This window comes from Macrosteles quadrilineatus, unplaced genomic scaffold, assembly GCF_028750875.1.
Source record: "Macrosteles quadrilineatus isolate MER2022 unplaced genomic scaffold, UCM_ALF_1.0 Scaffold_3__2_contigs__length_128488019, whole genome shotgun sequence".
Classification (NCBI taxonomy): Eukaryota; Metazoa; Arthropoda; class Insecta; order Hemiptera; family Cicadellidae; genus Macrosteles; species Macrosteles quadrilineatus.
The window spans coordinates 66,082,995-66,095,475 of NW_026542596.1; the positions used below are offsets into that span (position 1 = coordinate 66,082,995).

A 12,481-nucleotide genomic window follows, 5' to 3' on the forward strand; every position below is an offset into this window, starting at 1 on the left:
TGTGTGCATATTTTGTGGTTTGCTGGCGTGGATATGTAAAAACTGAAGGTCACATGTATAAAATTATGTGCTGATACTAAACGTCTCCTGAACTCAAAGAAATCCTAAATATTTTCTAGAAACCTGTTTTTGGGTTTGAAATGCATCTTTTTCCTTTTTTCCCTTAGTAGGAGATATTGAATTGATTTGCATTTTTTTTTTGTTGTTCAAAACATGTTCATGTTTTTGTTAGGAAGTAGCTCATGATAACAACTGAATTCAATGATTTTTTAAGTATCGATTATTACGTAGGTTGACTATTGGAAATTCCCAAAATGATTATTGTCACACAAACATTCCCTCACAGGGCCCAAACAAGTGCCATCTCATGACTCATAACACTAATAAGCCTCAATGAAGACCCAGTAATATCTCGCCGGTATTTCCACTACAATCCACACCCTAGGTACAAGTACGGGATCCCGATATAAGGATTCACCCCAATGCATAAAGAGACGCACTCTGCTCTGTTATTGCATCTCGCCGTCTGAAGGGGACGACGCCATTAACGATTGTGTATTTAATGACAATCAATTTCCGCTTGAGTGTTTGCGCGGGAGATCGTATACAGTTTCCCACCCTACGGAGAATAACGTTGTTTAGCCATGGGGATTTTGTTTATTTATGGCGTCCTGTGTATTATTGCGAAGTGTGTATTCCAAGGCATTATACTTGCCCGGGGTGATTGAGTTGGCCATCTGCGAGGGATTTGCGGGGGTGCAGAAAGTGATGTGTAAAGTTTGGAGCCAGGAAAGTCACATGTTGAGGCTTTCAATCCCCCGTCCCCGTAGATTATAGTGTTTTATTGACTACTCAAACCATCAATGAAATCTAGAAATAAGCTCGTTTTAAATCGTTTAGGTTCAATGACATTTGCATGAAAACCTAGATGTATGAGAGCGAATGGTTGCTAAAGAGTTGATATTTTTTAAGAGCAGAGTTTTCAGTGAAAGCAATTTTAACTCAGACTCTTAATTTTAAAAAGTTGTAGTGTTGGTAGTACAAGAAAAACTACAATGCCGTTATATTATTACAGCAAACCATCCATTCTGGGTCCGAAACATGATGACAATAACTCTGTTAAAGGTCCCGTAGTTTAATGTTACTTCCATAAGGTAAATGACTAAAGGAGTACAGTTAGAATAATAGAGCATTATTGTTTGATATTTAGCTTATAACTCATATTTATGTTTACACTGCGTGAATTGCAAGATTATATTTTAACATACGTAGGATTGCTGATAGAGTTTTGTTTTTACGACGAAGATAAATAATTGTAAGAATATAACTAGAAAACAAATATTTTGTCATCACGTTTTTTTACAATAGGTACCGGTAGTTTATGTGCAACTACTAAAGGCATTTCTGGTCCGCCTTAATTTTCGTGTCTGCTATCGGGGCACCAGCAACGTTGTAGGATAGCTGTCGAACCTTTTGCAGGCGTTACACAGCTTTTGACATTGTATCTAAATATCTGTGAATAAATAAAAAATGTATATAAAGCATACTCGATTCTATATTAATGAGTTGAGAAATATTTTTCTAGTTAACGAAATTCTGTAGGCCTACAGACAAAACATACATAACAGACAAAACTAAGCGACTGCGAATTCCCATTTATTTATTTGGATTTTTGCCGGTCTGTGACTTACCGTGCCACCTACGGCAATAGCTCCCTATAGGGAAATGGTAAATTCGCTCAAATGGATTCAGCTGGTATATATGGATTGTCTAAAAGTCGACGATTTAACCATTGACTAAACAACGTATTCTATACATTTTTTGTGAATTATGAAGACATTTGAAAAAGTAGTTAAGGTCTATTTATACTAAATTTGATGAGAGAGCACATATTGTGCTTTTTAAAAATAATTTTTGTATACTAAACTAATAAATTGAACTACATGTTGATTATTTTTAGCAGTTTAGACGCACCTGCATTTTTATCGCCTGCTATTCGCTTAACTGTAGTGTCGTGAGTATCAAGCGTTTGAAGGCGTTACACAGACTCACGTTGTACATTTAATTTAATTGTTACCTTTGTAATTTTAATAATATCTAGGTAGAGTACATGCGTTTGCTTGCAAAGTTATTTTAATGTTTTAATTTCTTTAGACAGTCTGTGTACTAACACTGTAGTGGTTATGGCTTTGAAGATATGTGTGTATCCTACCCAGTGCTCGATTTGTAAAAATAAGGTGGCGGAAATGTAATACGATTTGTACCTATTTATGCCAATAGTTTTATCTTTCTGAAGGAGATTTGCCAGAACTTTGTTCTGCCTCGGTCCCCCAGCGTGTACAGTAACAACCTTCTGAATCTACCTAGAATTGAGGATTTTAAATTTCCACACTCATCTTACCATGAGTCAGGAAAAGAAATACGCTATTTCAGTTAATTTCACCACAAATTTTAATTTTATTGTATAGTAACCCATCTTTAATGGTCAGTTGAACTCACCCATGTAGCAAGAAATGTATATAATACGTAAATATTCGGGATTAAGGTATAACCAACGTATATGTATTAATGATACAGATAATATACATATTATATACCAATATGAAAATACGGTTTCATCCAAAATAAATTTTGCATAAAATATTGTAAAATGAAGAAACAAAGTGTAAATTTTCACCTAAATGTTGTTTTGAGAGCATAAATTAACTTTCGAGAATGCAGTAAAATAAGTAAAGGTATTGATGATACAGATAATATATGTATTTTATATCAATAGAAAAATACGGAAAAAATTGTAGTGTTGTATTTATTTCCCTGCATTTTTTCAACATCCTGTGTAAAATGTATTTGTAACACATACTGTACTATAATATTCATAGATGATGAACAAAATATTCTGCCGCGCGAGATACCCGAGTCTCTGCGTTTTCTTAGGTTCGACGATGTTCGCTGATGCATTATGGGAGCAAAACAGCGGGGGTCAGCATCCGACCCGCCACCGCCATATTGTTTGTCTTAATGTCTTTGTCTCACAACTCACAACAAACGTTGTCCTTGTGGCTGTGTTTAGACTAGAGCATCTACTTCTGATTTTCAGTGTTACACGAGAAGAATTCGTTGTTTTGTTATTATTTACTTATTAATTAGGTCTATTAGTTACTTTTTACTTTATATTCTTTAAGATTTGCGTTACATCTTCGACTTTTTAACTTCAGTGGCGATTCGACTAACTTGAGTTAAGGTAAGTTACACAAATTATTATCGTTATTGTAAGTTATTAAGAAATTTAGCATATATGTTTTGTTAATAACTCGAATGGTGGTAATCTAATTTAAATACTTTATAAGTGGAAATAGGTTACAAATTAAGTTAGCCTTCCTAACCCCTTAAAAAACTCTACGGATGGAGGCTCTTTAGGGAAAAAATAGGCTGTAGTTTACAAAACTAAGGAAGCCAACTTCAGGAGATAACCTAGACCTAATTCATTGCAATATGTCCTTGGTCTGAACTAATTTAGCTTTGGAGACAAGCTAGGCCTAGGTCTACTTAACAAATACCGTAGCTAAACTTATGCCTAAGTTACTTAGAACCTGTCATAAGTTAGCCTAGGCCTAACTTACAGTTAAGACTAAAAATGATGTTAATTGGTAAGTTTATGTTAAAATTCAGGCCTAGTCTTGTAGGCAGATGAATATTTTAAGACCAGAAGGGGGTAACTTAACTTACAGTTCCGAAGAGAACCTGTGATCTGTGAACAGATGGATGACTTAATGATAAATATCTTTGGTAAGTTAAATTAAATGTTTATTCTTCTTCCCAATGTAAACATCAAATTGACCTATGATTTGTTTTGCCTACGTTTCTATCGATATTAACTAGCCTATAAGCATATTTAACCACAAACAAAATATAGCCTGAGACGGTAACTTACTAGCAAAATATATCCTAACCTATTTAATGAAAAAGCAACAAAAGAAAACATTTAGTTAGCCTCTTAGGCCTATAACTTAATGTATAAGCTAACTGGGAAAATTAAAGTCAATGCAATATTAAAGTTAACTAGGCCTAAACTTAGGCCTAGGCCTATGTTAATATTTATAAAAATATTGATAAATCGTTATTGATCTGATAACTTAATAAGATCGCAGGTTCTCTGCGGAACTGTAACCCCAGAAGGCTGCAGCTTTATAATTAGGCCTACGTCCTTCAAAACTATCGAAAGGAAATGTCAAACAAATAACTTAAGGTGCCGCATTTGCGATCAGTAGGTTATGGTTAGGTTAGGTTTAGCTACCGGTATGTTTTTTTTTTTTTGTTTAAGATTAACTTCTAGGTCTAACTTATGAAACAACATCGCAGCTACGTTTAGTAATAAACTTGAACGAAAGTTTGCATAAGTCAAGAGTAATTTTTATCAAGGCTTGGCACATAATAGCCTAGGGTACTATTTATTTATAGATGGCACTTTGAAGGGTAACAACGCTATCAAAATGTATATCAAATATGCCTATGACATCACATACTGTCTTTCTAAGATCTAGGGATGAAAGTTTTAACTTACCCAGTACCGCGGTTAAAAATGGGCCCTGGTCCAGGGGCGCAAGAGTTTTTTTTTTTTTTTTTTTTTGTTGGGTGAGCTAGTAACAGACACTAATTGGAAAATATCTGAAACCTCCTCACTTCGTCTTCCACTCATGACTCATCACTGCCACTGTTTGCATATTAGGCCTATCATTAACTATACTTTACAATCGTCTGTCTTTATTTGTAGGCTATTAATTTGTTATGTCCTTTTTTCATTATACTCAATGTCAGTTGCTTTTGTCAAATGGCGAGAAACTTATTACAGTATCAATTTGTTAGCAAGTAAAGATACTGGCCGTGTTTTTGCTTATGATTTTATTTACGTTTGAAGAATGTTATTTTACGTTGTAATATCACACCCTTTTTCTGTGAAATGAGCAAAAAACCAAGTGGCAGTGAGTTTAGAAAGAGGGCGACATAAAAGATTCGTACGGTAAAAGTGTTACAAAAAGTTCCTAAAATAAGTAGCCTAGTTTTTACGGTCATTAAAATCATTTAGGCCTAAATGATGATGTGTACAGAAAGTGATGTAGGTAAATCTGAAAATGAACTTTGATGATGTTAAGTTATTGACGAGTTGGCCGAAAAAAAATGTAGAAAAAACCAGCCATTTTACGGTATTGACTTTTTGGAGTTTTAAATGTTTGCAATTATAACTTATATAAATTAAAACTATGTTTAAATTCACACTTTTTTACAACTAAACCAATTTTACTTTTAAGAACGCACCATTGGAAATATAAGTGTGTATGGTATGTAAGTAACAGTTAAACTTTAATTGATGGTTTACGTTTTTAGTTACTAAGCGGGTAATTCAATTAACAATCAAAAGTAAACACAATGAGTCTTATAATATTTGTTAGGCCAGGCGCACACAGGCGATTTTGAGTCGCGCAACAGTTGCCCGACTAATCGGGGGACTGTTGCGCAACCGACTCGGAGACTCTGAAGTCTAGCAACAGTTGAGCTGGAGTGCGCACACGGGCAACTTTTTAGTCGTGAATCTAAAGTCTTTAAGACGTAAGTTAGACATTACATTCGTTAACAGCGTTAACAGTACCGAATGGATTTCAATGATACAGCCGTAGTATGTGCTTTGTTGTTGAAGTTGTGATTTTTTATTTTATCCTCTTGTGGTTGTTCCAATCTTTAGTAACTGCCAAGGACACTTCATCCCACAACTTCTTCTTCAAATTAATATCCGAACAGTCTTTCAATGACTTTAAATATAAAGGCGGCCTCTTAATCAATTAATTGTTTGACATCCTCATCACGGAACTCCTATTTAAGTAATTTTCTAAAAACTTCACACAACAAAAAGAGAGCAAACACTAGTGACAGATCTGGCCACGAGTAGTTGAATTCCTCGGGTGAGACTAAGCGACACAGCGACAATTTAGTTGATTTTGTTGTTCTAAATAATGTATGGAATCTCGAACGTTTCTTTTTCTAAATGCTGGGCCCAAATACACTACTTTACTTCTTTGCATTTGCCCGATTTCGAGCAACATGTAGGCTAGGCCTACACTAGTTTATTATAAATGAAGGTCCTAAAATCTAAGCTTCTTACAAACAGATTTGTAAACTTAAACTTTTCTGCCATCCTTGTTGAAAATAATAACATACCGTACTTTTAAACAAAAAAGCTTTTTATAAAACACCAGACTTGTTAAACAAATATAATAGTAATAGAGGTTGAAGAGTTAAGCATTTTTATAATGTGTTTCAGGTCAGTTATCTTCGCACGGTTGGCGGGGCCAGTGTTGAGGACTCAACAAGACGGATCCTTGTAAGACTATTCAAAAATGAGCTTGCGAGAGAATTTAGTTGGGAAGGAAGAGGATGAAAGAAGTGGAGTCTGCAGAACTCTGCATTGGTGCAGTTGATTTGCCGTAAGTTTTTAACATTTGGTTTATAATGTTACTTTTATTTATTCTTTCAATGATAGGCCTATATTTGACATTTATTTATTTTTCTATAAAGTCAACTCAACCAAAGTAAGAAATTTATTTTTTAACCCTGTTTTTACCATCATAAGTTTTATTATTTAACTAATAATTGGTATGTACCTATACAGTAGCCTACATTTACTTCAAACCCCCACTTGAAAATGCCATTCTGGCGAAACATCTTGTTATTCTTTACATACATTTTTAGCAGTATGGCGTAAAGTTACGTAACAATTATTAGTCAATAAAAAGGTTCAGGGGCTAGATCAATGGATTTTAATTATATTAATTTATCATCTTATAATTAATTATCATAGGCTATATGATATTAATTTATGATGTTACACACATTTTTTGTCTGTAGAATGTACCGTACCTATCCTTTTTTTTCTGCACTGTACTCTTTAAACCTCTTCAATACTTTGATTTCTTGATTGCAACTTGTTAGTTTAGCTCAAAAAGAAACGATTTTGCTTCACACGTTCAGTACGGCAGGCATTCCAACAGGCGCTCGCCAATGGCGGCGAAGCCCCGGCGCGGTGCCGTACCAACAGCAAACGCAATTGGCATTCAAATATTTCAATCTGACGAAAAACAAAAGAGCAGCGGCGATTGTACTACGTTACCCCGAGATTGAACATAGTTCCCTAAAACACCCAAAGGTAGCAGCACTGCCTGGATCAGTAGTCAGTGGCTTTGTAATATGGCTTGAAGAGAGAAAATCCCCAAAACTGGTACAAAAGCATTGTCAGACGGGATTTTACGGGAAATTTTAGTACCAACCTACACCAAAATAAAGCTTACATTCTAAGCTACGGGCTAGCAACGATTTTAACGTTCCCCGGCAATGGCTGAGCGCATACTGAACTAATGTAGTGGGGGTTACGCAACTACATCAATTGATGTAGGCCGCTCGTGTCGCGACTACATCAATTGATGTAGTCAGCACTAAACGTGTTAAAAAAATGTTAAAAATTAAAACGTTAAAAATGAATTAATCTAAGTTTTGCCATCAAGAAAACAAAGGATTGATTACCAAAAGATATGTTGCTCTAAGCGTGAATCTTGTGCGTACCCTAATATTACCTTATACACAGGAATACAGACATTGACACAAGTGTGAATTTTGTTTCAGGTGTAGTTCGTCAACAACACCCGTCCTCATTCGATCTCACAACGTTTGAGAAAAAAACCAGCGAATGGTTACGCCAAGCAGGAACAAGGATTTATGTCAAAAATAAAAATTTAGGTTTACCGCAGATGATCAATTAAATAGTTTTTTCTTGACATTTCTTCATTGTTTCATTTATATGTTCCTTTAAAAAGTGTGTTAATAAACAACAGAAACAATTTTATAAAAACAACTTTTATACTTGAATGTATTAGGGTACTTGTGATTACATCTGAACAAATATTTTTACTCATTTTTTGTATTTTTGTGCATTTATTTTTTGTTTTTTTACTGTGCAAGTATTTTTTGTGCACAATTTAGAATAGGTCTTAAAAGTTACTACAAAATCTATTATTATTTGTTGAGCCTAGCCTTCTTGTTTTCTCACATTAAATAAACAATAGGGAAAATGGAAAACTAAAAAAACAACATTTTCATGTAAGAATAAGATTCAGTTAAAAAAACTAGAAATTATTCATCAGTTGTGAGAAGTGAGTTAGTATTTTTTTTTTACACTTTCAGTTGTTATAATCATACTGTATTATTATTAATAATAGGTTATTTTTCTAAACTATTTCAACTTAATCTTTTTAACATTCAAGCTAGTTATTACTATTAATTATTATCAGCTGAATAATGCTTGGTAATATAAACACTAATATAATAATTAACATATTATTATTTACTTTTTATGCAAATAAATGCACTATCCAAAATGCTTGTTAAGTGGTACCTATTCTCAACAAGGTAATTTAATAAGTTTTTCTCAAATAATCTTCAATGTACGATAATTAAAAAAATTTAAAGCTGTCTTGGTCTAATATTTGTTAAGGTAGTTGCCATATTCTTTATCTTCCCTACTTCATTAAAACACATATTCTTTAAAGGTAAAATCATTTGTTTTTTTGTGGCTGCTACCATTTTTAAGGAAGTCTACAAAAATTGCATAATTCTCTCATTCTTTGGTTTGATTATGATATGAAAATAAATGCTGATAGCTAGCCTACACCAACAATATAACATTACATTTTGCATACTGTATTGTAATGATGTAGTAACTGTAATAGGGGCTCTTTCCCCTTCTAGACTTTCACTAGGGCCCCTCTGGTTCACCTTAGGAGCTTCGGATGTGATCCGTACCCCGAGGTCCTACGGGCCTGCTTCAGATGAAACTACTGAACAGCAGTAGGTTGTCCCTAAACTAGATCAATTAGGTATTTACCTGACAAATCACAAAACACATATTTCTAATGAAGACTTAAAATATTGTTTTACCATCATACAACACACCAACCCTCATGACACATAGTTCACCTCCCATAACAAATGCCTTCAAAGAAAACTGTTAGTAAAAATCAATGTATATAATTTTATATATTGATTTTTATGACAATTGTATTTTGAGCCACTTTTTATTAATATGGCATCAAATATGTATCATCTATGTATAAAATATGTATTTTATACAGTTAAGGTAAGCATCAATTTCTATCAAAATTTACAGATTATATACAGATGTATAATATGTATCATATCTGTAGTTGGATCCTTATACAATATGCAAATAATACATATTTAGGTGGGACATATTTACAGATACAATCTGTATTGTATACATTTCTATACAGATTGTATACAAAAGCTATACCATGCCGGTAGGTAAATTATACGTATTATATACATATTTGTGCTACTTGGGCACTGCCACTGAACATGCAACAACTATCAGGGAAAAACCTCATACAAGTCTGAAGTGTCTGACTTCTGAGCAACTCATTTGTTCAGTCCATGAGTACTTTTGTATCACAACACTGCATATCCTCATGACATGGTTACTAAGCCCAAGAAACATAGAGTGTTCAGGTTCAGCAGGATTTTGCATTTTGAATCCGAGTGCTGCTAAGACATTTGAAGTCAGTTTGTTTTAGAAAGTACAAAGAGGGACGAAATACTTTGCAAGACAGTTTCTCCAAAGTAGATTTCATTTATCCGTCAAAAAGTTATTTCACATTCCTTGAGACTTTTGTCAGGATTTTCAAAACTTAATCTAAATAAACAAGAACTCTTCTAAACACTGTATTACCCCGACTACAGAGATTTCTGTGCTGTCATTGATTAGGTCCCCTTAAATTCTAACTCAATTAAAGAGTTATCATTATCAATCATTTTACTTCTAACAACTTAAGAAGTTTTCTCAAGGTCAGAAAATTCTTATCTTGCAGATGTAAAATGTTATAAAGGCAAAAATAATTCACAGAAATATAAAATATCCATTTTATTAACAGTATTATTTATATTTGTATACAATAATGAAATATATAGACACATTTTTGGTCATTCTTATAAAAGTTCTATAAACACAGTTAAAAACCAAACTAGATACAAAATATAGTAAAACTGTATAAAAATTACAAAACCGTATCTTACACTACACAAGGTTCTATTATCACTAACAATTCTGTACATTTAAATATTCTACAGTTATCCTATTTAAGTATTATGTACAATTTCACCGGGGTTAAACGTCTGACCAGCGCGAAGCTTGGTATTTAAACTAAACTATGAGATCTTCGTCACAAAAGAAAAATACATAAATTATGTACAAATAAAGCTATGTAACTGTACAGTCCATAAACTTTTCATTATCTACATATGTTACAAGAATAGCGTAGTAAACATTTTTTGGTAAATTTAAAATACACCTCTAGCTCAGTTTACAAACAAATTTAATTTCCAATGAATTTTATATCAAAAAACAATTTTGAACCATTTAAGCGATTAAGTAAAAAATAAATTCCTAAGCTATATAATTCAGTTTAAAATATTATTACATAAAATATTGTGAATCGCATAAATAAAGAGTATTGATTTACGTATCAAAGTCAACATTTAATCTACACATTCTGATTCAGACAACTGTTGTTCACCACAAGTTATGCCTGCAAATTAATTAAAGCATTCCAGGGGACATAAGCTGTCTAACGCAAGCTCATAATACATACATATTAAACATATCTACACACCATCTCAACTATCAGTCTATATTGAGGATATAATTATATTTGTATTAGTACCAAAGCACCATTATATTACTGTATACAATTTTACCAATCAAATTTTAAAAACTGTTTAGAAAATTTTCTGTTGATAAATAATTAAAAGTAAAAACGATATATCACAAAACCTCATTATATGTAAATATTTTAGAAAACTTTAATATTTCTTTCGTCAACTGGAAAAAGTTACATGAAATGTCTGCCTCTAAAAATACGTACTAATACTAGTCTAAATACACCCAATCACGGGACTTCTGTACATTGTACTTACAACTACAAATTAATATCACAAAGTTCAGGATGCTTTGAAACAAATCTGTTTACATTTTCTTGAATCTGGCAGTGAACCACATAGGTTATTTAGATTTGAAATTTGTGCAAATTGTAAGATATTCCGACATATAATTTAAAGGCCTCCTAATACGTATATTATTGTACTACTTTCAGAAATCTTATCTTGAATTACCAATAGAATTAGCTAGCACTGAAGGTATATGAGGATAAATTGTACAAAAGTAGAGGCAACAGAACAGATATCGAAGGATTTGGAGGATTTATCATTGGTAATATTAAAAGTTGGTCTAAAGTTTAAACGTAACGAGTTAGTTGAGCGTAGAACTCTTGTAAACAGACGAGAAGTTGTGAGAAGGTCGGCCGATCATCTGCGTTCATCGCCCAGCAATACGCCATCACAGCGAACCTACAACAGACGGGAACATAATGAGATTCAGATTGCAATACAAAACATAGAGATACACAATAAATGTCATGAATCAGTTTATTTGTGATTTTTCAGTGTGGCAGATTGCGTGTGGATATTTATAAATATATAGGCTACTTACAGTCTTGGCAATCCTTAAGTTATAGCATAGCACTACGGTCGTAAAGGAGATCACTCCATCGTCAGGTGTGTTTGTAGTACACAAAGCCAAATCACTATTTCTATATTTACATTTTTACGGCATTTCTTCATTTTCATTGTGTCAAAGTTTACTCTTTATGTACTATTCATTAAACATGCCGCGATAAAAACGAAGAAATGCCGTAAAAAATTTAAATATTGACATATTGATTTAGTTTTGTGTACTACGACTACACACCTAAAGATGGAGTGATATCTGAAACGGCCGTAGTGTTATGACTTAAGGACTGCGAAGGCTGTAAGAAGCATATATATTTATAAAGTTTATTTGTATTCCCAAATGTAAAATTTAAAATGAATATATAGAAAATTGGAAAAATTATAATCCACCACGTAAAAAATATTCAAATTTCAAATGAAATCACCCAAAACTCAGATTGATAACCAAATAGAAATTAATTTAAACACATTGTTTTAAAATAAATAAGATTGTGACAGCTTTAAAAAAATGTAGAATCAAATTAAAAAAAAAATAGTTGTGAAATCCTCCTTATGGTTTGAGAAAGTCTATGTAATTGATGAGTGATATACTACAGTAATGGCAACTGAACAACATGACTCACAGCTCATCAGGACAGTTGACAGGCTGAGCGAGTCTGTAGCCGTCTCTGAGGTAGGCAGCAATCTCAAACGGATCAATCTCAACATAAGGTTGTTGGGCTAATGTTGTTAGTTCCCATAGCAACACGCCGAATGCCCACTGTAACATACAAACATTTCAATGGGTTAAATACATTAGACTGTAAAAGTGGCCGCAAATCTAAAGAAACAAGTCCATTTTCATTTATAACCTAAGTAC

At 33.1% G+C, this 12,481-nt stretch overlaps 1 protein-coding gene and 1 long non-coding RNA gene across 3 annotated transcripts in view; one reads left to right on the plus strand and one right to left on the minus strand.

Moving 5' to 3' along the window:
- The first annotated feature begins 3,005 nt into the window (after positions 1-3,005).
- On the plus strand, positions 3,006-7,825 carry LOC128990006 (uncharacterized). The gene is made up of 3 exons (XR_008490477.1): positions 3,006-3,241; positions 6,314-6,476; positions 7,669-7,825. It is a non-coding gene; the product is annotated as an uncharacterized LOC128990006 (long non-coding RNA).
- Positions 7,826-9,971: 2,146 nt separating this feature from the next.
- LOC128990762 (tyrosine-protein kinase Dnt-like) overlaps positions 9,972-12,481 on the minus strand; it is a 75,866-nt gene continuing 73,356 nt past the window's right edge. For both annotated transcript variants that reach the window (XM_054413327.1, XM_054413326.1), the window contains exons 10-11: positions 12,246-12,382; positions 9,972-11,460 (exon numbers count right to left, since the gene is read on the minus strand). In XM_054413327.1, the coding sequence (XP_054269302.1) occupies positions 11,349-11,460; positions 12,246-12,382 (249 nt within the window). In that variant the 3' untranslated portion in view covers positions 9,972-11,348. The remainder of the gene's footprint in view (positions 11,461-12,245; positions 12,383-12,481) is intronic.